This window comes from Archocentrus centrarchus, chromosome 7 (genome assembly GCF_007364275.1).
Source record: "Archocentrus centrarchus isolate MPI-CPG fArcCen1 chromosome 7, fArcCen1, whole genome shotgun sequence".
Classification (NCBI taxonomy): Eukaryota; Metazoa; Chordata; class Actinopteri; order Cichliformes; family Cichlidae; genus Archocentrus; species Archocentrus centrarchus.
This window is the reverse complement of record NC_044352.1, coordinates 15,182,370-15,208,095: the sequence shown is the minus strand read 5'-3', so window position 1 is coordinate 15,208,095 and position 25,726 is coordinate 15,182,370. Positions and strand designations below refer to the sequence as shown.

At 40.8% G+C, this 25,726-nt stretch overlaps 3 protein-coding genes across 4 annotated transcripts; 2 read left to right on the top strand and 1 right to left on the bottom strand.

The window, feature by feature from the left end:
- Window positions 1-282: 282 nt before the first annotated feature.
- Window positions 283-4,213, top strand: LOC115782516 (NACHT, LRR and PYD domains-containing protein 14). The gene is made up of 9 exons (XM_030732713.1): window positions 283-464; window positions 569-2,162; window positions 2,266-2,427; window positions 2,498-2,671; window positions 2,769-2,942; window positions 3,055-3,228; window positions 3,326-3,499; window positions 3,606-3,773; window positions 3,893-4,213. Exons 2-9 carry the CDS (start codon window positions 580-582, stop codon window positions 3,960-3,962), a joined length of 2,679 nt encoding a protein of 892 aa, XP_030588573.1. The 5' UTR covers window positions 283-464; window positions 569-579; the 3' UTR covers window positions 3,963-4,213.
- Window positions 4,214-4,233: 20 nt separating this feature from the next.
- LOC115782515 (ceramide synthase 5-like) lies at window positions 4,234-11,091 on the bottom strand. Its single transcript, XM_030732712.1, has 10 exons — window positions 10,885-11,091; window positions 9,145-9,247; window positions 8,811-8,941; window positions 8,219-8,276; window positions 8,014-8,064; window positions 7,769-7,861; window positions 5,834-5,962; window positions 5,458-5,564; window positions 5,177-5,333; window positions 4,234-4,830 (listed from the first exon to the last, which is right to left on the bottom strand). The coding sequence occupies exons 1-10, from the start codon at window positions 11,058-11,060 to the stop codon at window positions 4,693-4,695; spliced, it is 1,143 nt and encodes a 380-aa protein (XP_030588572.1). The 5' UTR covers window positions 11,061-11,091; the 3' UTR covers window positions 4,234-4,692.
- On the top strand, window positions 10,966-24,944 carry slmapb (sarcolemma associated protein b). 2 transcript variants are annotated; one of them, XM_030732710.1, is made up of 11 exons: window positions 10,966-11,102; window positions 16,829-17,008; window positions 17,326-17,387; window positions 19,301-19,429; window positions 19,531-19,605; window positions 19,689-19,991; window positions 20,269-20,539; window positions 20,714-20,885; window positions 22,784-22,918; window positions 23,775-23,862; window positions 24,278-24,944. In XM_030732710.1, the coding sequence occupies exons 3-10, from the start codon at window positions 17,336-17,338 to the stop codon at window positions 23,856-23,858; spliced, it is 1,221 nt and encodes a 406-aa protein (XP_030588570.1). In that variant the 5' UTR covers window positions 10,966-11,102; window positions 16,829-17,008; window positions 17,326-17,335; the 3' UTR covers window positions 23,859-23,862; window positions 24,278-24,944. The 2 variants fall into 2 exon arrangements, with proteins under 2 accessions (XP_030588570.1, XP_030588571.1); XM_030732711.1 differs by lacking the exon at window positions 23,775-23,862.
- Window positions 24,945-25,726: the final 782 nt, after the last annotated feature.

Below are 25,726 nucleotides of genomic sequence, written 5' to 3'. Positions count from 1 at the left end.
GTTTTGCGTTGTGTGTATATCCTAGGTATTACGGTAAGAGGAGCTCTGATTTCAAAATAAAAGCAATTTTCCGGTGAATGTGATTTCAGCATAAACCAATACATGTAGTGCGTCATTAATTATATAACAACTCATGGAATACATAACAGTGATTTAAAATTATTTTTCACATTTATTTATATTATATAAATTATTATAGTATTGAAATCACATTCACATTTTGAAATCCGGTCTCGGTTTCTCTTACCGTAATGCCTGGGATATATACTTGGCGCAAAACAAAGTGGGGGCTGGCTTGACTGTGCTCGAGAAGTGGGGACTGGGTTGAAGGGTTAGTTAGTAAGTAGTTAGGGTGCGACTTTTCCTTTTTACCAGTATACCACGCCCAATGGTAACCATTTCCAGTAATATTCCTTGTACTTTAGGCTATTCTGTAAACACGTGAATTGACGTTAGCACAGCTGGTAAGTACAGTTTATGACACTGTGATTTATTCGTGGACATGGATGCTCTTTCACGGTTTTGACTGAATTATTTTAACTCTGTATTCAAATGTATGCATCCTCAGCGATTAACACAATGGACAAAGACGCCGTATTGATTCATATCCTGAAGTTAAAGGGCGTTTCGACGCTCCTTGGTGGGGATCTGCCTGTCAGAGTCATAAACGAAAATAAGTACATATCCCCACTCGCTGCTGAAGGTGAAGTGATAGAGGAAAACTTACCCACCGTGGATCAAGCCATCCGCACAGCTCTGACTGGTGAGAACAAAACTGTTACCGTCATAGGCCCAGAAGGATCTGGTAAAACCACTGCTTTGGAGAAGCTTGTTGTGGACTGGGCAAAAGGTGAACATCTTCAGAACTTTGAATATGTCTTCCATTTCCGGTTCCAGGACTTAAATGCTCATGAAGATGTACTCTCCATAGCGACCTTAATCCAACGCTGTCACCACTATTTCCCTCCCAAGGCCATGCCCCTGGTTGTGCAGAAGCCTGAGGATGTGCTATTTGTTTTTGATGGTCTGAATGACTACAAGCATAGCCTGGACCCCGCTGCGTATACCCTCTGCTCTGACCCGGACCAGGCAGTTTCAGTTCCGTGTTTACTGGCCAGTCTGCTTCATGGATCCCTGCTGAATGAAGCTACCTTTGTGGTTGCCACCAGGCCAACGGCATATCTGAAGTTCCTCAGTGGTTCCCAGGTGAAGGTGTTGGGGTTTCTGAAGTCCCAAAGAAACTCTTATGTAAACAGCTTCTTTACTGATGCTCCTGCTGCCAACAAAGCACTAATGCACATGGAAAGGACTCTAGGCTTTTATGATTTCTGTACTTCTCCAAGATTTTGTTGGACAGTTTGCTCTGTTTACAAGCCTCTTACTGATTCTGGAGGAAAACTTCCTGAGACTTTATCTCAGCTGTTTGTAGATATCCTGGTTCACCTGATTCAGATGCTCTCACTAAGCCAAGCAGACAGCAGAGAGCTGGTGTTGGCCCTCGGCAGGATGGCTTCTCATTGCTCTACTGGACAACATCTGAGCTGTACCAAAGCGCAAACGTATTCCTTTGGTTTTCAACCATTTCTCACCTCAGCTGACACTTTTTTGCGAAGAGAAGGTGAACTGGAGTCGGATACATGTGTGTTCTCTTTTCACTCGCAACTGATGCAGGAGTTCATGTTGGCCTTGTCTTTCTTTTTGGACAAGTCGATATACACAGGTGCTGAAAAGATGCTGGAGAAGCACAAAGACAGTACAAAGTTTCTAGATCTTTTCTTGTCAGGGCTTTCAGAGCCAACTCAGCGTAGACCACTGGAGAACCTCCTCGGGGAGTTCAACTGTGATCAGATCAAGGATTTCAAGCAGTGGTTTAAAAGCAGCTCAGAGGAAGCACTGCAGGGATATAACACAGACAGTCACTATAGATGCTTCCATCTGCTTCATCAGGCTCAAAGTGAGAGCTTGGTTAAGGAGATCATCATCCCCTCAGCACGGATAGGCATCAGCTACGGCAACCTGAGTCTCCAAGACTGTGTAGCTTGGAATTATATTGTTGCATGCCTCGGTGGGACTGACTGGTTGAATCTGTACCGTACAAGCAATTTAACAGAGGAGATGGCAGAAATCCTGGCTCCAGCTATGAGTCTATCACACAAGATAGTGTAAGACAGATTTCGAGAAAATATTTTGAAAGTTTACATCATTTGTTAAGCGTGCAATGATATATTGCCTTAACCTGTAATATGGGTCTGTGATGTCCCCCAGCTTGACAGCCAGCTTTTTGAGTACTGGGGCTGTCTCTCATCTTGCTTCAGCTCTCAACAGAGGACTCACCAGGGAGCTGGATCTCTCTCACTCCCACCTTGGAGATGAAAAGTTCAAAATCCTCTGCGCTGGACTCAGAGACTGCAAGTTGCAAAAATTACAGTAAGGATAGTCAATTTTTTAATATTTGCCGTTTAAATTGAATGTTTGATTTACCTGCTTTTGGTTTTAGTCTTGTAACATGCAATCTGACGGAGGCAAGCTGTGAAGACCTGGTTTCTGCGCTGACCTCAGACACCTCTCAGCTATGCTTGTTAGAAATGGCATTCAATGAGATTGGGGACCAGGGCTTTGAGAAACTGTGCAGAGCACTGCATAGCCCTCACTGCAAACTTGAGAAACTCCAGTATGTACCTAAATAGTGTAGCTTTCATTAAAACTATTGTATTTTGACTGTTTGTGTTTAAATCATTGCCATATACTTTGATTTTGTTTACTAAAAGGCTTGACACGTGTGAGCTGACTGAGGCGTCCATGGAGGTTTTTTCAGCGGCTTTGTGTTCTGGACAATCACAGCTGAAAGAAGTGGACATGAAACGAAACATAATGGATGACAGTGGAGTGGAGGCTTTGTGCAAAGCCCTCCAACACCCACTGTGTAAACTACAGAGCCTCAAGTAAGTTTAAAACTACAACTGTGCCACATGAGAATCTTTAGAAAGGATGCTCAGTCTAAAATGTAAGAACACAAAAATCACATCTTTTTCTACCTTTTATCCTTTCTTTTAGTCTCTCCATGTGTGAGCTGACAGGTGCATGCTGCTCTCATTTGAGTGGAGCCTTAATGTCAGAGTACTGTTCTCTGTCAGAGCTGGATCTGTCAGTGAACGAGTTGGGCCAGGAGGGGGCACTGCTGCTATGCCAAGCTCTAAGGCGACCTGGCTGCATATTAGAAAAACTTGGGTAGACTCACTCGTATTAACTTTTGACTCTTCAGTGTCAGAATACCACCTTTCTCAAATAATGACAGCATTGTTGTTTGCTTTGTTCCACCCTACAGTTTGACACGATGTGAATTAACTCTGCCGGTCTTTGAGGAACTCGGCTCACTACTGAAAAGTGGGACTTGTCAACTCAAATCTCTGAGTGTAGGTTTAAATAAAGTAGGAGACCAAGGAGTTAAACATCTTTGGGATGCCATTGCACACCCAGGCTGCCTGTTGGAAGAACTGGAGTGAGTTGACAAAATTATAAAACAAAACACTTCTTTTCCCATCTTTTTACACCACATTACAGTCCACTACATTTAAACCTGCTTGTCTGTTTTTTTTACATTGTAGTGTTGAAATGACCAGGCTGACCGATGCCTGTCTTGAAGACTTGTGCACTGCAGTAAGAGCCAGTAAGACTCTGAAGAGGCTGGAACTGAGAAACAACTCACTGACTGATGCTTCTGTCCCAGCACTTGTCCAAGTCATGCAGGACAGCCACAGAATGCAGGAGATGAAGTAAGCACGATTCATTTTAGTCAATCATGCCTAAGCCAGTATGTGCAACAAAGTTTTCAGGCACACAAAAGCAAATGAATTAAGAATCTAACCACTGCTGTTGTCTGTAATTCTTTCAGCCTGAAATACAACGATTTCAGTGAAGACGTTTTTGACATGTTGGACAAGTGCAAGAAAATTACATACTGAAGAAGGCCGACTAGAATTGAGTTAGTTTACTGAAAAATTGACCTGAACCATGTTATGAAGGTGTAGAATATGAATAGTATGTAAGAGTTAAATAGGACTAGTTGCTTTTTTGTCTTACATTAAAAGTAAATAACTGTTTCCTGGACCAAATAATTAATATGATAGATCCATTCAGAAATTTAGGAAACAATAATAATGTTGCAGCAGTTTTCATTCTACAGCCTTTACATAATAAAGAATATAAATCACCACTGGATTTGATGCATTTGTTTTATTAAGAAATCTTTGGTATTTTAATCAAGTTTTTAGCATTTGGAATTGTAAGCTAGAGCGTAAGGCAAAAGGCAGTGATTTCTTCTTGTATTAGTCAAATATTTTATCAATTTCACTTGAGAAATAATTCACATGTGCAGTAGTAGCAGTCTCATTGGCTGCTATTTATTCTAACTTTAAGAATACACACACACGCACGCACACGCAGGGATGGAGACATGCCACACGTTTTTGTCTAATCCTGTAAGCAAACAGCAGATGTAAACTTCACACTATTAAAGTCTGTATGCCACACATGGAGTTCCTCTGTATCCCAGGTCCTCCCTCTATTAGAACAGCACATTTATTCTGTGTGAGCAACAGTGTTCTTCTCAGAAGATCACAGTGACACGGTAGGTTTCACAGGCACCCTGATGAATGAAGGCCACAGTGGAAGTAAATATCCTCTCTTTGGTACTCAATGGTCACAAGTTTCTCCATTAAGGTTACTGGTGTGACTGCTATCATTTAGCATTTGGGTCTGGCTTGGGTCCGTGTTGCTGGAAAGCTCCTCATCTGAGCTGGTCTCTATGTCACTGCGATCATCTTTTGCCACCTGTAAAATAGTGTTCTAGTTTTACTCCTACTTATGAAACAAAGTTTTTATAATTAAAAGTTAAACTTTACACCCTCACTAGCTGCTATGTGAGACTATAACAAAGCTAAGATGCTTTTGCTAATGTAATTTTGATTTGCATGGTAGGAAAACAGATGTTGCGGGATCCTGATGCTAAATGAGATTTGGCAGTTTTACAAACAACTAAATGTGACAAAAAAATAAGAGGGAAGCAACAGCTAACTGCTTTGGTTAGAATTATGAATTATTTACCATTAGGCTGCAGGTTCCCCCAAGATCTTTCAGATAATGAACATCAATTTCCACAACTTATACCAAGACTAACCTTTCCCTTGAAAATGGCTTTGATGGCAATGCCCATGATGAGGTAGAACCAGATGATGTGAAGGAACTGAAGGACCACCAGCAACCCATTGAACAGCCACCAGGACTGATACGGCCCAGCAATCTCCCAGCTCTCAAACAGAACACTGTGAATAATCCTACAAATAATACATGCAAAGGTTACTAGATGTATCTATATTACAATTAAGAAACTAGTGATAAAAGATACCAAGAGTCTGACATTCAATATACTGTATGTAAGTAAGCTCTTGTTTTCCTCACCAGAAGGGAAAGATGACAAGTCTGCTGATGAAAAAGCTTATGCTGAACACCACAAAGAGGCCATCACATAGCCTCTGGTACTTGGCATAGTTTGCTAGCTTGGCTGCCTTAGGAATAAATAATGCATTACATATTAATAATAATAATATCAAACTCACTGTTGTAATATACACCAATGATGCATTGTTACTATAAAGTCAGTTAAGTTGCTTCTCTTTAGAACTGGTAGTACAAGTAGCTCACATCACAGTTTCTGTGTTCCCAGCTGTGTTTACCCACACAATGAATAATCATGGGCAGCTATTCTGAGTTAAACCAAGTGCCCTCTTTACCAGGATCTTGTTTAATATCTAAAAATCAGAAAGACTTTCTTTACCTCAAGGAAGATGTCAGATACATCATGTACACACATGACCAGAGTGCCAGCTCTTAGCATGTTGTTGGCATAGGAGAACGTGATGAGGATTATGGTAGCCAGATGGTGGACAAGCATAATGACGAAATCCTGCCATCAGAAAAATTAATGTAGATGACAAAGAGAAAGAAGGGTGAATTGGTAGATGGGATGCTCATGTTACTGACACATTACGTTTCCAAGCACATAAAAACACCTGCAGCTAAATGAAACTGAAAACAATGGAGTGACAGGATAGGATGTAGAGCTCTGTCTATTTGAACAGTCATGACTATTTGAATTTCAAGTTTAGAGGGAAACTGATCGGTCAAAAAGTCAACACTCGATCCTCTCTTAAACAATGCCACGTATCAAAGGCGATATAGCCCACACCATGTATTCTTCCAGCCACACCCTCCCACATCTAACATCCAAACCCATATATGGCCAAATAAGAATAAGCAGTTAACCTTAACAAGCTGTGGAAGCAAACTGGTGAACCTATTCGGGCACAGAGAGAACAATCAAACTCCACAAAGAATGGCCCCGGCCAACTAGCAGGTTCAAACCCAGAGACTTATTGCTGTGAGTAAAAACCACTGTGCTACCATGCCACCCCTACTCAAATTTCTTCTTCTTCTTACTGGTCCTTTTTGATCACCACAGTGGATCATCTGCTGCCATCTCACCCTATCCCTTGTATCCTCTGTCACACCAACCCTCTGAACATCCTTCACTGCATAAATAAACCTTTTCTATGATCTTCCTCTTTTCCTCTTCCCTGGCAGCTCCATATTTAACATCCTTTGTCCAATATAACCACTATCCCTCCATCTACACATGTCCAAACATTCTCAACCTTGCAGCCATTTTCAGTATTTAATTAACAGATCAGTCACACACAAATTCTAAGTACAATGCTATATTTACCACTTTAAAGCCATAAAGTAGGAACACATGTTCCAGATTTGGTGCCAATGATTAGAACCTGCTTAGGTGGCTAAAGGAGGAACCTCTTATTTAAACCTTTGACATCTGGGATTGTGTTCTTTAATTATTCTCTTTTAATGTGCAGTCCTACCATACCATGATCTAAAAGCTCTCTAAAGTTTTCATTACAAAAGGTTGGATTCCTACAGGTCTGGGATTTTAAAGGATCTCAAATTATTATTTGGCATAAACTATTTAACTGTAATGAAAATCCTTTACAAGAGGCATATAATAAAAACAGCTTTCAGCATATGGAGCTCATACCAAATGTGAATCATGGCAGTGGAAGTATTATAGTTTGCTCTACTGTCTCAGAAACTGGGCAGCTTGCAGCTATTGATTCCTCTTTGAATTCTGCATTTGTGCTTGAAAAAAAACATGAAAATGTAAGGCCAAATGCCCAAGAGCTGAGGTCCAGGTGGAAGGTGTTCTTTTAATGAGCAAAAGGACACCTTCCACCTCGACCTCAGCTCAACTAGCAAATGCATCAAGGCATAGTTTAGAAAGAAATAGCAGGTTATGGAATGGCCCAGTCAGGAAGAAAAATTAAGCTCTCTGAAATGTTGCAGGCAAATTTGAAATGGGCTGTAATTTTCCCTGTGGTTGTATTTAAGCGCTTACATCTGTAGGCACAGTTTAAAACAAGATCAAAAGTTGGCTTGCCTAAATACGTCAAAAAAAACGAAAGCCAACAATTTCCATGGGATGTACTTATAGTTTGAACGTATAGTTTATTATCCTCTTTGCCAGAGCACATAATCATAAGAAAATTCCTACACGTTTCCTTAAACAAAAAAAAACAAAAACAAAAAAGGCATTATATATTTACTGAGACTATTAAATAGTCTCAGTAACTAACTATTGTGCTGCTTTTTAATAATTAAAAAGCAGCACAATAGTTAGTTAGGCCGGTCATTGTTGACTCACCTTACGTTTAATGTCTATGAACTGGGAAAACATCAGAGACCAATAAAAAGCCAGCTCTGCAAGATAGTAGCTGTATTGTCCAGGACTCACAGGCTTTGGAAGAGAGTGAAAGAAACACACCTTTGACAAATATGTAGCAATACCGACTAACCTGTTAACATTATGAAGCTGAACAGATTCACCTCATAATAAAAAAAACTATCAAATGCAATGCTTATGGATAAAAAAAAAAAAAAAAGATTTACCTGAAAAGGGTAATTATGCCAGCACTGTCTGGTATCCCACGTCCAGCGTGTCTAAAGGAAACAGATTAAATGTGCAAATGATTTAATCAACAGTAAGCATACAGTATATTGATACATATTCACTTCTCTTTATATGCCAAACATATGAACCACTTCCATGCAACATATCAGTATTGCATAGGGTAAAAAGTATATTTTAACTTACCGACCATAAATGGTTGATGCCATAAATAAAAATCCCGAGGTAAAAAGTGAATCGCCACCTAAAATTAAAGAGAAGAATAGAATTGGGAATTTAGTATACAGCAAATACTGTATACTAGCACAGGCGCACTTACAAACATAATCATGCTCACAGTGATCATGTTAACATTTACTAAGTAGCACTTGTGTGACTGGCATCTGTAAGTACTGTACTGTAAAGTACTGTGCCTATTTAAATTTTTCTTAACAAGCGTATGAAAAGTGAGTACCAAGATGATTAAAATTTATTTCAAGAGACATTTTACTAAATATTATGGCAACGCATCTCAAATGTTTTTGTGACATTTGATTTAAAAATCACGTCAGAAGCATGATTCATCATCTGGGAATAACTACTGTCTGCAAAATATTAAGAGGAGTCAACAAGCAGATGTTGACAGACACAATGGATTCCTTCTGTGGGGACCTTGGATATCTGTGCAACACTTCAAAACAATTTATATGACAGCTGTTTGCATACACGTGCATGAACCAGACCAGTTAAATCTCATTACACAGCAGTGTAGCTGAAACTCCTGCATGAACCTACATACATGCTCTCACAGAACTTTTTCTGCACGCTGGGCCTGTCCTGGTTCCGACGGACACGAAACCATCTCTGTATTTTGCGTACATCTAAGTCCAGCTGCTTGGAGAGTCCCTCTAGTTGCCTTATATCTGGACACTGAAGAAGACAAACATAAAATGACTCACCACCCCTTGTAAAACCACAGTACCAATAGGTATGCCTATCACATGACAAGAGGTATTTACTGAACATATCATTATGACTGTGGTGGCGTGTTCCAGTACAATAACATCTTGGTGCTGCTGCAGTGTGTACAGGAGCATGTAATGGAGTACAGAACAAACACAGGCTTTATGTACCGCTTTGGACTGATACAGCTTCTCCAGGACAGCATTGGGCTGAGCTTGCCGAGGCACTCCCGGCTGAATCTGAAGTATGTGGGCACAGGGCTTGGCCACTAGCCTGTATACACACAGACAGAGGGGCAAAAAGGAGAGGGTGGGGACGCAGAAGTGGTTTGGTATTAGGAGAGAGAAATTCACACAAGGAGAGAGAAAGAGTTGTTTAGGTGCCTCAGAGGAAAAACAGACTGTTAGCCAGCATTTGCTAAGGGCTTCCACCATTTACATGAACTGTTGAGCTTTCACAGCTTGCCCACACAGTTACATCTGGCATGTGTGTTTGTCTAAGAGGGAGGGAGCATAATAGAAGCTATAGGGGAGACACAGGGAAATGTTGGAAAGAAGGAATCCTGAGGAATGTTGCACCTAGTCTAAACAGAGTGTGATGACCCGTCATGTGAGAGTATGAGAGACAGAGTGTGGGAAGGATGTTTCTATCCAAAATACTAATGTGTGTCATAGGATCATCTGGTTGACTTGACCGGCATTCATGCTTAAATTCAGAGTTATTAATCACACAGCGCCCTAACAACACCCAGCGTATCTGGAAAAGTTTTCACAACATGAAAAAAAAAAAGAAAGAAAAGGGATTTGAATGAATAGCAGTACAGAGTAGACTGGGCTTTGACTTTCCCTGAAAGCACAATCTCAACCTGTTCCCATGAACCCAGATTTAGCTGAAAAACATCATTTTTAGTGCAATTGTGAAGCCTGGACTCAGGAAGACCTAGTTTTAAAATTCCTGACTGATGTTACGCTCACATAACAAGTAATGCTGTTCCCTTAAACCAACGATGTGTCTGAGGCCAGTGGAGTCATTTTATTTTAATACATCTCCTACACAGTTAGCCTGATTATCTCATCAGGAACATTACTTGAAAGCGTCAGAGTCAACCAGCAAATCAGGTTTTTTTGCAAACCTCGCTCGGGCTGAAAATCCCGCTTGTCAAGGAGTGCAAGTCATGTAAGCCTTCTTACATCGGGGCCATAAACGGTAGCTATCAGGACTGAAAAGTGACAGCAGTGCGTGAGTGCTTTGAAAAACAGCCAAAGTGAACTGTACTTAAATTCTAAAGTTGAAACGTCAAAACAGGAAGTGACAAATGAACGAGTGACGTCAGTGTGTGTGGACCTTCATCTTTTATATACAGTCTAGGAGTTGGATTTCCCGCATAAATAATTTTAAGGTGTTATACCAGTGCCAACCTTTAAAGCTTTTTGGTGGAAATTCACTAAACCAGTTCTGACTGCCTGGAGTAGGACTGGAGGTAGTGACTCACAGAGCTACTGAAGAATATCCTAGTCACATAACAGTTGTACAAAATAGTGTCCACTGCTACACACATGATTCAAACAGGAAGTGAAAGACCTAGTGAGCAAATCAGAAAGAATGTATGACCTGCAGGCCCCTCCCTCAAAAAAAGAAAAAAAAAAATTGTTTCTGTTTTTCATCAGCAGTGTCATCACCTCACGAGAATGCAAACACTAAAATAAAAAGACCTTTCATATTCATATTAAAAAGCGATGGCCTATAATTATCTGTCACACGAAAAGGCATGTGACAAGATTTTTTTTTTAAAACATACTGAGAAATCCACAGAGTGGGTAGTCTCCAGAAAGTTAGTCTTTTCTTTGTAAACAAAGGTTTCCGAAGCCCACCCACACAAGCGTAGGAAAAACTAAAGTACACACACACACCTTTCAAACAGGATTCTCAGAAGAAAAACTCCGGCAGCCAGAGGCAGGGCATACAGTATGTCCCTGGGTCGGGGGTACTCCACGCCAGGTGGTGGATGCTCCAGGTCCGCCCAAGAGACATTTTCGGGAAGCCAAAATCTTTCATTCCAAATCCAGGCTGAGATAGAGGAAGTCATCGGGGGAAAGGAAAACACAGCAGATCAGCAGCAGCAAATGAGGTAACTGTGATGGAAAAAAAAAACAACAAAAAAAACTGTCGGACATCCAGTATTAGCTTGGGTTAGCTAACTAAAAACTTGGCAGTCATTCCTCCCCTCTTCTCCCTGCAGTTGTAGTAGCACAACTCTAAGTCAGCATCACTTCTGGTTATGACTCAACTACACAGACACGTAACGGCGACGACTCTCAGGGGCAACACCCACCAATTATTATTCACGTAAGGCAGAAGGAAGGGTGAAGGGTGGCTTGGTGTTGCTTGCTGTGGCTGCGTGGTCAAAGGCAGCTGACGCTAACTACCGCAGAGTGGGCTACACCTTCAATTAGCGGTGAACTTCATTTGATTAGCTTATGCTAGGTTACCAATTAAACCCACCAACCAACTAACTAACTAACCTACTAACTTACTAACTAACGGAGGTGGTAGTAACGTTCCCATATGTTGGAGTCATTGGGTTGGTAAGTTGTAGCATTTTAAGAGCTTTTTAGCTACATTCAGTGCTTTAATTTTAAGGCAACAACAGGCATAAACAATATGTTTGTAATGCTGTCTAACTGAATTTAAAAGCACCAGTCAGATCAGCTGGTTAAGACGGTGATTTAAAAAAAAAAAAAAAAGTTAAACAGTTGGAATAAAAAAAAAAATATAACGTCACTAATTAACTATCATAAAATCATAACTTGATGAGTTTAATCCAAAACACCTTGTATGTATCTTGAAACGTCCCAGGGCATTTATTTGGGTAGTTTCAATGTAAACTGAATTGAAATTCAGTGATTATCGGGAATAATGAATTCATGTGTGAAATCACTATTATTCTGATATATATAAAAAAAAAAAAAAAAAACTGCTGACTTTTCCCAATTATACCCCCACGCCCTCTGACCTCGCCTGAAATAATAAATCCCTAGTAAAAACTTTAATAGTAACTGTAGTTATAAAGTGATTAAAAATTTTTTACAGTAAATAGCATTAAAGCAAAGCACACTCAGCCATTTTATTAGGCACACCGTACTAGTCCTGAAGTGGACCTCCGTTTCCCTTAATTCTACCTTCAACAAAGTGCTGGAAACATTCCTCAGATATTTTGGGCCATGGTAGGATCTCCCAGTTGCTGTGCATCCATAATATGAATCTCCTTTTCCATCAGATCCCAAAGGTGCTCTGTTGGATTGACTGTGGAGGCCATTTCTGTAGAGTGAATTCATCAGTGTCATGTTCAAGAAACTAATTTGAGATCATTTGAACTTTGTGACATGGTGTGTTATCCTGCTGGAAGCAGCCATCAGACGATGGGTACACCAGTCATAAAGGGATGGAGATGCTCATTAATAATATTCTGGTAGGCTGTGGTGTTTAAGTGATGCTCAATTTTACTAAGTTCCCAAACACTGATACTAGGCAGGATACATCCGTGTTTGTAGATTGATTATACCAAATTCTGACCCTGCCATCTAAATGTTGTAGCAGAAATTAAGCCTTCATCAGATCTGGTCACATTTTTCCAGTCTTCTATTGTCCAATGTTGATGAGCAATTTTTGTGAATTGTAGCCTGAGTTTCCTGGTCCTAGGACTGGTGTTCTGCTGCTGTGGCCTATCTGTTACAGGGTTTGATTTATTGCGCATTTAGAGATTCTCTTCTGCTTGTCTTGGATTGCATCAAGTGGTTGTTTGATTTACTGTTGCCTTCCTATCAGCTTGAAGCAGTTTGGCCTTTCTCCTCTGACCTGACATCAACAAGGTATTTTTGTCCAGAGAACTGCCACTCACTGGATGTTTTCTCTTTTTCCAGTCATTTTCTGTAAATCCTAGAGATGTTTGCACAGGAAAATCCCAGTAGATCAGCAGTTTCAGAGTGTTCAGAAATCATGTTTTTATCCCGTTTCCGATGTTCAGTTTGAACTTCAGCAGCATCTTGACCATGTCTGCACACCTAAATCCACTGAACTGCTGCTGTGTGACTCTTTAAATTAAACTATTTGTTTAATTATGTGACTGACTGTGTTAACAAGTAGTTGAACGGCTGTACCTAACAAAGTGGCCAGTTAGTGTACATAAAATGTAACAATAAAAACATCTTTAATCTTTATATAGCAAGAGATGCTGATCAAAGATAATGCCCAGGTTTCTAGCAGATTGCTTTGGGTCAGTTGTTAGTTGCTCAAGATGACACTGTTAGAAATCTGATCAGCACCAATGAAAACGAATTCCAGGAAGTCATTAGATGTCATCCAATCCTTTATAGCAGTGAGGCAGAAATGTGTGGAACCTAGATTTGTATGTTTTTTTCAGGACTAAATAAGACCTACAACTGTTTTCCATCAGCATAACAATGGTAAGACACTTGCGCAAATTACATGGCCAAGGGACATTAAATAAATACTAGACACAAAACAGGTCCGAAGACTGAGCTCTGTGAGACCCCACGTGCCATGAGGGTAGCCAATGAAGTTAAACTATGGAAAGCGGCTCTGAGTACTTTGTTCAGTAGGCCAGCCCAGTTTCTAAGTCTGAGGAGAATTCAGTGGTCTGTTGTGTCAAATGCTGCAGTGAGGTTCAGTAAAGCAAGGGTAATATGGCCAGATGGGAATTTCACATTTTTTTCCCACCCATTGCTTCTAAGAGCAGCTCAGCAACCACATTTTCAAGAATTTTTGAAAGTAGAGGTGTCTCACCTGCCACACTGAGACACTGTGCTAACGAGCTTGCCCCATTGTTCACGAACATCTTCAACTCCTCACTGGAGGCTTGCCACGTGCCTGTCTGCTTTAAAACCGCTACCATTGTTCCTGTCCCCAAGAAGCCAAGGATCACTGGACTAAATGACTACAGACCTGTGGCACTGACTTCTGTGGTCATGAAGTCATTTGAGCGTCTGGTGCTGTCCCACCTCAAGTCCCTCACAGCCCCCCTTCTGGACCCCCTGCAGTTTGCCTACAGAGCCAACAGGTCTGTGGACGACGCCATCAACCTGACTCTGCACTTCATCCTACAGCATCTGGACTCCCAGCGAACCTACGCCAGGATCCTGTTTGTGGACTTCAGCTCTGCCTTCAACACCATCATCCCTGATCTCCTCCAAGACAAGCTGTCCCAGATGAACGTGCCAGATCCCATCTGCAGGTGGATCATTGACTTCCTGATGAACAGGAAGCAGCACGTGAGGCTGGGGAAGAATGTCTCGGACTCCCGGACCATCAGCACTGGCACTCCTCAGGGCTGTGTCCTCTCTCCTCTGCTCTTCTCCCTGTATACCAACTGCTGCACCTCTGACCACCAGTCTGTCAAGCTTATTAAGTTTGCAGACGACATGACTCTCATCGGACTCATCTCAGACGGGGACGAGTCGGCCTACAGGATGGAGGTCAAACGTCTGGTGTCCTGGTGCAGCCACAATAACCTGGTACTGAACGCCCAGAAGACAGTGGAGATTATAGTGGACTTTAGGAAGCACACAGCCCCTCTACCCTCCATCATCCTGACTGACACCCCCATCACCACAGTGGACTCTTTTCGCTTCCTGGGAACTACCATCACCCAGGACCTCAAGTGGGAGCCCACCATCACCTCTGTCGTCAAAAAGGCCCAGCAGAGGATGTACTTCCTGCGGCAGTTGAAGAAATTCAACTTGCCAGCAAGGACCATGGTGCAGTTCTATACTGCCATCATTGAGTCCATCCTTACCTCCTCCATCACTGTGTGGTATGCTGGAGCCACCACTAGGGACAAACAGAGACTACAGCGCGTTGTGCACTCTGCTGAGAAGGTGATTGGCTGTAACCTCCCATCTCTCCAGGATCTGTACACCTCCAGGACACTGGGGCGTGCAGGTCGGATCACAGCCGACCACTCTCACCCTGGGCACAGACTTTTTGACCCTCTCCCCTCAGGCAGGAGGCTACGGTCCATACGGACCAGAACCTCCCGCCATAAGAACAGTTTCTTCCCCTCTGCTGTTGGACTCATGAACAATTACCCTAAGACTGTTACCACCACCCTCCACAAATGCTGATGACCCTATGTCTATGCACCTGTCTGACTGCACTGATGTACATATTAGTGAAATATAGTTTACATTCCTTTATCTTTTAATTAGTCTCTGCACTGTATATTTTGTAAGCTCTAATATATCTGTATATTTGCAATTTGTATACTTGTATATTGTCTTATAGTTTTTATAATTATTTGTTTTTTTGTTTTTTGTTTTTTTCTGTAAGCACGAAGTACCGCAGCAATTTCCTAATGCTGTGAACCTGTTCACCCATATGGCAATAAAAACCTTCTGATTCTGATTCTGATTCTGAATTTAGAGATTGTTTAGTCGCTATGGAGAAGTGTTGACTTTAAATGTGGTTTCTTAAGGAGAGAGAAACTGTTTGTGGTCATGACCCAATTAAAATAGACCAATATAATGCTAAGTAGCCACCAGGTTATGATTTTGAAAACCTTTCTGAACAACTTAGAGGGAATAACATCCACATGCATTGTCATATTTATATGTTCAGGTCCTTGAAAGTAATGAGGGTAAATGCATCTAAAAGCATGGTGGTAGAAATGAACCAGTGGGACAGAGTGTTTCATGGCTTTTTAGTAAAACATTTTAGGATCTTCTCAAGTCTCAGGTTGTTTTTATAGTTGTGACCATCTTTAAAAAGTAAGCAAGTCTCATTTTTAACAGCTCCATATGAGCCAATGCTCCATATGACCATCTTTTTCTGTCAACATTCAGCCCTACATTTGCAAAAACTGCAAGGATGTTTTGTGGGTCCTTGATAAACTGGCAGCTTACTGGACTTTTCCAGTCAAAACAACCACTTGGGGGGGTTATGGCAGAATACATTCACCAATAACAAAACATGATTACTGTTGTGTCACTGTTGTACAACTTTTTTTTTTTTTTTTTAAGTATTCGTAGATTGCTTCTTGAAGCCTGTGACCAGTAGTTGAACTAGTTTGACTTGCTTTTACCGTATCACTAGCTTTTATAACTGAAGTGCTCGCGCTGGAATGTAGGAACACGTGCCAAAAAAACAAAAAAAAATCAACCTATGAATCTTAAATTTTCACTCCGAGTCAAACAATGAGTTTTACTACATCCCTGTTGAAACTTCCTTCACCCTTTTTGAATTTCCTACTGCTATCTGCATTTCTCTATGGGGATTGTTTTCATTTTTTTCGTTTGTTTGTTTGTTTTGCTTTTTAGATCTCTCACCATAATTTTAAAGCATATTGAAGTAACAAACAGTAGCTAAGTGGTACATACAGATTATCCCTACAATGGTAACTGTACAACTATACGTTTTAGGGTGGCATGCATATCTAACCCCAAAAGTCAAAAATTGATAGATATAAAGTGAAAAACTAATGACATACAGGACAAAACAAGAGGGGAAGTGGATGCAACCCATGCATGAAACACTCTCTCATGCTGCCAGTCCCTATTCAGTTCCATCCTGTAGGTTTTTACAGCCGTACCAACCAGCCAGAGAGCAGCTCAACCCCCTGAACAAAACCTCTCTGTGTCAGTATGCAGCTGCAGCTTCCGAGATGCCCTACTCGGATACATGACCCAGAGTAGAGGGGCTGGGGACTTTAGCCACAAAAAGGGGGGGGTCACATTTTTAAGGACACTCTTCCATCTTGTCTCTGGTTTAGCATTAGTGTCATATTTAAGCAACTTTACTCTTTGCTTTAACCTGTTTATTTTTTCCTCTCATGGGTTTTAGTACACAAGTAGCAGGGAGGTCTGGTACAAATTGTCTGTCATCACTGTCCACCCCCCTCGAGCTTGGACTGGTCCGTTTCGCATCTGAAAAAAAAAATCTCATAGTTGGAGAAGAGTTCTTCATGTCAGGGACTGCTGTAGCCTCAGCACACTGATTACTGCTGCTCCTGGTTCATCTAAGGTAATATTTTTCTGTTAAGTTTTATTCTTAACCTTTTCATTAGTGAGTTTACTGTGACCTAGTCCTGAAATTCCTCCTTCCTCAGCAGCTCTCTGCACCTGTCTCCTCCAGAAGTACTTATGTGTTCATAGATAAACATGTATTTTTGTGTTTACCTTTTTTTTTTTTTTTTTTTTTAAATCTCAAATATCTAACAATGACAACACCAACAAAAGTCTTAAGCAACACTGTTTGGGGTCTTTTTAAACAACATTTATTTCATTTAAAGCTTTGTATCTTTATCTGGGCTTATTATGTCTTTTTGTTTTGTTTTTTAGAGATAAGAAAATGGATGAGAAACAGCTGAGTGACCCCCTGAATAACGTATCTGTGATTAAAGGTAACTATGGACACCATTAATTTAAGTGAATGACTAGGCATTGTTTTGCTCCTCTAATGGCTCCTACCTGACACAGCATATCTCCCTAGCTGACTGTGGAAAGGGGGGAGGACCCTGAGTCACACTCAAAATGAGTGTCTGGACCCATAAGGACAGCTGGTTCACTTTAGAGCTTACAGTGCTGTAGATGGCCTTGTTTTAGAGGCTGATGTCTCTTGTGTCAACAGCTTATTAGAAGATGGAGTCTCTTTGCACAGAGGGCAATGTCAGCTGACGATGTCAGTGTGTTAGCTATAACATTTAGGGTGACTAATAAGAATAGAATGCAGGGGATAATGCAATGATGGTGCAAAGCAGGGAATATGAAAATCAGTAGGAACATTCTTGACAAAAAAAATGGCAGAACATTGGTGAGTGAATCAATTTTGCATGATGAATGAATTTGTAATGCTTCACTGCACAGTATATAGGGAGCACAAAGGAGACAGTGTCCTCACAACAATACTATCTGAGCAATTCAGATTGATGAAGATATTTGAGATTCAGCTACATACAGAATATGTTGCAGCTGTAAAACGATCTCCCTTTATGATCAGCAGTTTTAAAGGGAATACTGTGGCAAACGGTGCTAACCCCCTGATTCAGTTAAAGAATGCTGTCACATTCAATGAGAAGGAAACGGACAGCAGGCAAAGATGGGCCACAATGGGTCTAGCCTTCAGCACCGGAGCTAAAAAAAGACTTTCTCCTACATTTTTTTTTTTTTTTTAATTTTTCCTGTCATCACTTGAGGCAGTGTGATGCTCAATATTCCCAACTAGTCTGCGAGGTATTTTTACACACAGACTAATTCCATTACTGTGCTGTCAGGTGTTATTCTATGACCCTAAGACATTATCGCTGCAATAACTAATCTCGCTAAAGATAACATGTTGCACCCTCATTTGAAACACTTGTTATTCCCTATGCTGTCTTTGTGGGGCATTCACACAAAGTGAACACAGACAGCTTACTTACAGGGAGCCCACTCACTCGCACATGAAGGAACACACAATCACATACTGGGCAGAGCACTGTCCTCCCATGCTTTGTCTGGCACACAGCGGGGTGGTCATGTGCTTGAGTCAGAGGGTGTCACCGGCTCTGGGCCTTTGTTTAACACCGCTTCATTTTTATTTATCAAAGCTGTCTACTAACATATACGACTGTATGGGTATTTGTGCGATTATGTAACTGTATGTGATGGATCTAGACATGGTTTTCACAGTAAGTGCAGGATTTCAGGGCGTTTCAGGTTCTGATGCATGTCCATTTATGGTGCACATGCTTAACCTGTCCTCTGCCAAATGTTCATTCTGGAATGAGGTCATCTCTTTTCCTAGCTGTGGTAGATTAGGGGCTCAAGATATTCACTAGGCATTTGCAAAGCACAAGTATTTGTGGAGCCTGTTTCCACCTCCAGAAAACACAACAGACCCTTGACAACGCTGGCAAGCCTATTCCCTTTGTGCATTGTTTAGTTACTATTAATGAGCAATGTCAAATAGCTATAGACACGTATGTGGATAGGTTAATGAATAATTTGGAATGAGAAGTTTGATAGATAAAACACTTGTTACTATTTCTGGGTTTGCAATTACTTTATGTAATAGGCCCATTTTGAATATCTTGGGAAATCATCTAGTATGTCAGTCCTGTTAAATATTTGGGACTGTAGTAGAAGTAAAACAGTGAAACTTCCCATTATTCTTGCCATTTTTGTGGCAACTGACTGAACTGCCAGCATTATTACCTGAATTCTCTTTACTCATGAGTGTGACTCAATACCTCTCTAAGTAGTCTGTCCATGCTGGGATAATGGATCGTCCAACTGGGATTACCATTTTTTTTTTTTTCCTTCATTTCTTCATTAGATGACCTGACCAAGGCAAAGATGGGATCCTCTGGTGACTCTGAAAAAATTATTCAGCGCTTGACTGATGAACTTCGAGAGGCCCAGGAGCTAGCTAATACAGAGAAACACAAATATGTGGAGCTACAAGGTGACGCGCCACATCTGATGATAAATAACACCGTATACTCTGTTATACACATATGTGCACACACATAAATGAAGTAAAGATTTTAATTAAATACTGTTTAGGTATCCTGGAAGAAGAGCGAAAGGAGAAGAAAAAACAAGCTGATGAATCTGCAAAACAGATAAAACTTCTTGAAGGTACATCTGTCTGTGGATTAGAAACATGTTGAATATCAGTAATAATAATAATAAAATTGAAACAGTGACCCTGGTTTGGACAGGCCAGCTGCGGCAGCTCAAGGATGAGATGGGCGTTCTCAGAGAGCAGATGGACATCTCCTCCAGTTCACGCGACGAGCTACAAGATGCACGTGATGAAGTGAAGTCGCTGAAACGTGCCCTGGAGGCAGCAGCTGCCGAGCGGGACCGTGACGTTGCTGCTGTCCAGTCTAACCTGGCAACCGTCTCCAACGATCTAGACAAATGGCGTCAGACTGCCAGCAAATATGAACGTGAGATTGACAACCTGCAGCGTGACCTTCAGCAGCAGAGCAAGCAGTGGCAGAAAACTGCAGAAATACAAGGTACTACATGGTACACTTGTCAGTCATGAATGCATGAAAGGAAGCTCTGTATTTTTACAGTATATATATCACTTAAACACTATTACTGTTCCTTCTTTCTTCACATTCTTTGTCTTACGTGTGTTTCTAACAAACAATTCTCCTTGTGCACTGATGATTCAGAATATAACTAGAAACATTTTTTTTGTGATCATTTTAGTTTTATCTGTAGGCAAATCAAATGCATACCATCTGCTCCAAAACAGCATTATTACATAAGCCTTGTTTTTGTTTACAGCCAGTGAGCTTCAGTCCATGCAGGTGGAGTGCAACGGTCTTCAGAAAGAATGTTCTGTTCTTCGATCTGAGAAGCAGGACACTGTGAATAAGCACCAGAGAGAAAAAAGCAGTCTGCAGAGTGAATGTGCTTCTCTCAGGGCTGAGAAGGAAGAACTCCTCAAGTCTCACCAGAAAGAAAAAAGCAACCTGCAGAGTGAATGTGCAGCACTGCGCACTGAGAAAGAGGCAGTGCTGCAGAAACAGCAGCAGCTGGAGAAGGACCTTGCCAGGTCGGTGCACTGATCTACATCACTAGGAGTGCTTTACCCCCTCCTTTGTGCTCCTTCGTTCTCATTTGCTTGAATCAGTACCCACATGTTTTGATTTACATGATATCGTACATTTTTTTTTTTTTCCCCCTTATCTTTTACCTATTGAACTCAGTGTTGTTTTGCTTTTGGTAGTTTGCGTGCCCAGAATACTGAGCTGAAAAACAGCCTTGGAGCCCTTGAGCACTCCCAGCAGGAGATGGAGAGGAAGCTGGTAGCCCTGCAGCTCCAGCACCAGCAGGATAGCACCACACTGCAAACTCAACTGGATGAGGCAGACAGCCGCAGCAAGGTTCTGCAGAAAGAGGTATGCTCCTCAAAACTGGAGACATCAACCTTAGGGGGTCCAGGGTCTCAGAAGGAGTCATGATGATGAATACTTTTACCTCAAATGTAAAAGGTGGACCTGACAGGCCTTATAACCACTCACTTGTTTTACTTTTAATGCTGCACAAAGTTGATTTGGACTTCAGGCCTATTTAGTCTTCACTTATACTTTTTTGCATTTAAAATTTTCTAGCTAAATGGTAATGGTTCTGAGTGCATATCTGTGGCAGAACTGATCCAGTTTAGAGGCTGTTGGAAGACTGCAGCTACTACTACTGGTGTGCTGCTGACCATGCTGCTTTAGAGGGCCAATGTTGACATGGTGTTGCAGTATTTATGAAGTTACACTTGGACAATCTGGGAAAGGGGAAACGTTCTAGTTTGAAAGCAAGTAAAATTAGACTATGATTACATTCAGTACCATAGACTGGCATTATTGCAGAGGAAAAAAATCCAAATAAATTCAGAAAACGCCACCACTTGAATGGCAAGTCACCCCCAAGCCAAAGTGCATTACAAATAAAAGGAGAAATTACTATGCAGCTGCAATAAAATGACTGAAAATATCCTGGATCATTTGCTCTTCTGCTTTTTCATTTTATGTTTTAAGGAGAATTTAAATGTGAACATGTCTTGGCTATGTTAACAATTTAGCCAAAACTTTCCTGTTGGTGCTCTGCTTTCATGGCAAAATTCCCACCGCATATGTGGACCAGCGTTCTTATGCTCTTCTCAATTTGGAGTCCATGTGATCTCATATGGACAAATTAATTTTTTTTTGTTTTTATTTATTTATTTATTTACCAACCATGATTAGCAGTAGCAACATTGTTAAGTATTAATAAATTTTGCCCATGATTGAAAGTCATTGGTTTTTACTCTAATTAGTAATACAGGATGCATCTGTCCAGCACAAATAATTTTGAGTAAATTGAGACTGAAGTGTCTGAAACTTTTATCTGTTTTGCTGGACCACTGGCTGCTTTTCCACTGGGCATACAGTGGTTTTTATGCATTCATTATTTTTCTTTTTTTTTTTTATTTCCTGTAATATGATTTGATGGAATTTGTTGCCAGTTCTGAATGCCAACTGTGGGCATTCAGGACGTTAGTAGACATTTACAACAGTATGGGACAGGCAATAGCTTTCTGTAGTCATCCACACAAGACATTTTATTGTATTTCTTCTTGCCATCAAAGACTGCACCTGAAAATCGGATGATGAGGGTAATTGCACTAGTTTAGAAAACACATTCTCTATGCCTAAAAGTGGCTCAGAGTGACCGTCACTGAGAATTTAGAACAGATTTTCTATTTTGAGCAGCTTTAATGATTTCCTTTAAAGGGTGTTAGACACTCGCATCATAAAATCTATGGCCATTACTGAAATCGCAAGGAAAATCAAAGCAGCTTCCCAAAAATGCAATCAGATTTTAAGAGAAGAAAAAACAGTTCCTGTCCACACATCCCACTGGTTGCTGTGGCACCACATGCTCTTAGCCTGGATGGGGACTGCTGTAACACTTAATGTGGAGTGGCAGTGCTAAGTCACAGGAACCATAGCTCAAGTCATCCTTGACCCAACTTTTTTGTGGGGCTGCTTTTCAGTTGGTGTATGAATGAAGGGGAAAGGAGTGTCTAACGGTGTCCTTTATCTGCGTTAGGTTGAGCCCCGCCCTGATTAGCTAATGTATAGAAAATTCAGCCGTTAAGCTCTGCAGGAAAGACTGGTTAATCTTGTAAACAGTAAGAAACAGAAACTGTTTCTCAAAAGTACTCAACAATACCCACATCTACAAAATTTACATTGAAACTGAAGTGATAAGTGTGTGTATTTGTGTTGTTTGTTGAAATAAATGTTTAATTTGCTTCATGCAGTACGAGGAAGCTAGGACGGAGCTGTCAGACCTCAAGGAAAAATACGAGAAGGTTGAGCAGGAAAAACAGCTGGTTGCAGATGAACTTGAAGCATGCAAAGTCAACATGAAGGAATTACAAGAGAAAGGGTCAAAGGTGAGTACTGAGTTATCAAACACCCAACCAAAACAGGAAGGCATTTTACCCTAATGTATAAACTGCAGCACGTAATTACTTGTAAACCAGTTGCATGTTATCTATTAATAAGTGTAGAAATGATCATCTACAGTTATGTTACTGCAGTTTTATTTTTCGGAGGCAAACATCTTCAGCAGTTTTATTTTTGGGAGCATGGGCTTTCCAATTTCCTTTTATCCCCCCACCCCTTTTGTTCAACATGTGTTTGCACAACATCTCCAGATATAAAAGATGAATCTTTTGTAAGATTCACATTTAAAAATTTTTTTATTTTATTTTAGCATACATGCTCCCCTCTAGTCATCCAGTGTCTGTTACTGTTGCTTTTATGGGCCATTCACACATATGGATTCAAAAAAGCTGTGCCAGACAGCTGCTATTTGGTGACTAAGCTGAGCTGAGAGCACCATACTACTGTTTCACTTCAAACTCAGATAATGGACTTAATGCCAGGCATACCTGACAGCTTAAAACATCTTCAAGTACTGTAAGGTTTAAAAAAAAAACTCAGCCAACTATGCTGTACAACAGGAAATAAACACAGCTGTTTATTGTAAGGTTGATATTTAGGATGTCTGTACTAAACGCAACACATCCCCACAACTACATATTTATGAGGCCACAAAGTGCCAGCTTCTTTCTATCTGTATGTGTGAACTAACCATGAGACACTGACAGCTGTGTGTGACTGAGATTTGTGTAAATACCAGTTACAGACGTAGATAACTGACTGAAGGAACTATTAATAAAGCTGCACCCAACCAAAGTATGTCCCATTGCAGTTGATTACTATAATATCCCTTCCCTTCTGTAGACATCCCTATTGCTGCCTGTTCAAGCCATAGTCATCGGCCTTATCCTGGCTTTGCTGTATTGGTGCTTCGGCGCATTGTGGTAGCAAGGTACACATTACTCCTGTCAAGTCGGCCTACATCTTTTCATCCTCATTGGTGTCTCTTAGACCATTGCATGATTTAATCAGGTTTTCCTTATTCCTGAGAATGCCTTGCTGAGGGGACCCCCCCCCCCCCCCCCCCCAAAAAAAAAAATTAAATAAAAATCTTCAGAAATCTAACTTCTAATCATACAGCTCCAACATCTGACATCTGTTTGTCCTGTCTGGATGGCTAATGCTTAACTGTTTCTCACAGTTGATTTGGATAATGCTTATCTTTATCTGCGCGAGCTGTGTGTAATTGTGCACTGCCTTGATTTCAATGGCAAACTCCCTCTGTCAAAGCTTTGGTGATCCATAGATGGGCGGTGGTTTATGTGCCGTTCCTCAACTTTCTATTTCTGTGTTGCCACTTATTCCAGAAACCGTGGATGATCTGGGGGCCTGTGGTTGCTGTGGCTCTAACAGCTGTGACTGCCGCCGTGCTCTTCAGGACCTGAAGGCGACTCATTCAAGCGCACACATGCACGCACACACAAGGGAATCCATATTTGTCTTCAGGTGTCAGTACTTGCCCCCCTTATCATATCTGCACTATTAACTAGGAGGGCTCATATTTAACTGTTTAATTTTTAAGAAGCTCTATTTTAAATGGCAGAGAGATTAAAAACGTCAGTTTTGTGTGCAAATCAGTAAGTTTGTACGTCTGTTATTTAAAGGAAGTCTAGTCGAGTTTACGATTTCGATTTGGATTATGGATGAATGTAAAAAAAAATGTGCCACACACTGAACTAATTCTTAGTATTTATGATGATGTTTTAGGTGGATCACTTGGAGCTCTAAATGTAGCACTTCTATGTAATTATCATAATAGTGGAGATTATCACAATAACACCCCCTAATGGAGTGTGTAATGAAAGCCATAGATGGGTAACTGCATTAGTGATGGGAATTGCAAAGAGATCTGTTGGCATAACTGTTATGTGTGAAAATGGATAGATGTTCAGACAGTATTGAGCTGAGTAGGCGTTTATCTTGTTTTTGTTTTTCTCAACAGAGAATAATTAAAGAAAATTGCAGAAACCTTTAGATCTGTTTTCTTTATTGATGTCGCTAGTGTCTAGACTGCGATTATCGTGTCCGTATTTGATTTTTACTGTACTTTTTTTGCTTTTCGTGCAAGTTGTATGTAGCCTGGCAATTGCAGAACTACCTTCTTAAAGTTGGATTTTGTTGTTGTTGTGGCATTAAAAAATTGACGAGTTTAAATTTGGTCTAACAGATATTTGAATAACCCTAAACTGTTGATCTCTCCTATACAAAAAGGAAGTTGTATATTACCACAGTGCAACAGTGTAAGTGCATTATTCTTAAGTATACTGTAGTACATGTTGCCAGTAGCTAGATGTCTCTGAAACTAATATTTTTGCTAATCTGAACGTTGAAGTAACCCCATAGCCAAAGTGGTTATTCGCTCAGCGTTCCTTAGCTAAAATGATTGCATGCATGCAAAACCTTAAAAATATCTATATAATGTGCACGTATGTCATTAGGTATACCTATTCAACTGTTCAGTAACACAAATATATTATCAGCCAATCACACAGCAGCAACTCAGTACATTGACATTGAGTGACAGGTCTCTGGGTAATAATGCCTTGTTAATGCCAGAGGTCAGAGGAGAATGGCCAGACTGCTTCAAGCTGATAGCAAGGCAATAATCACTTGTTAAAACCAAGGTATGCAGAAGAGCATCTCTGAACGCACAATATATCACACCTTGAAACAGATGAACGAGAGCAGCAGAAGATCACGCCGGGTGCTACTCCTGCCAGCTAGGAACAGGAAACTGAGGGTACAATTCACACGGG

Coding starts and splice junctions, on each gene's coding strand:
- LOC115782516 (XM_030732713.1), top strand. CDS start 580: ATGGACAAAGACGCCGTATTGATTCATATCCTGAAGTTAAAGGGCGTT. Junction 2,672..2,768: donor TGCAAACTTGAGAAACTCCA/GTATGTACCTAA, acceptor GTTTACTAAAAG/GCTTGACACGTGTGAGCTGA. Junction 3,500..3,605: donor TGCCTGTTGGAAGAACTGGA/GTGAGTTGACAA, acceptor TTTACATTGTAG/TGTTGAAATGACCAGGCTGA.
- slmapb (XM_030732710.1), top strand. CDS start 17,336: ATGGATGAGAAACAGCTGAGTGACCCCCTGAATAACGTATCTGTGATT. Junction 17,388..19,300: donor TAACGTATCTGTGATTAAAG/GTAACTATGGAC, acceptor TTTCTTCATTAG/ATGACCTGACCAAGGCAAAG. Junction 19,430..19,530: donor CAAATATGTGGAGCTACAAG/GTGACGCGCCAC, acceptor AATACTGTTTAG/GTATCCTGGAAGAAGAGCGA.
- LOC115782515 (XM_030732712.1), bottom strand. CDS start 11,060: ATGACTTCCTCTATCTCAGCCTGGATTTGGAATGAAAGATTTTGGCTT. Junction 9,248..10,884: donor CTGAGAATCCTGTTTGAAAG/GTGTGTGTGTGT, acceptor GTGTGTATACAG/GCTAGTGGCCAAGCCCTGTG. Junction 5,963..7,768: donor TCATAGACATTAAACGTAAG/GTGAGTCAACAA, acceptor TTCTGATGGCAG/GATTTCGTCATTATGCTTGT.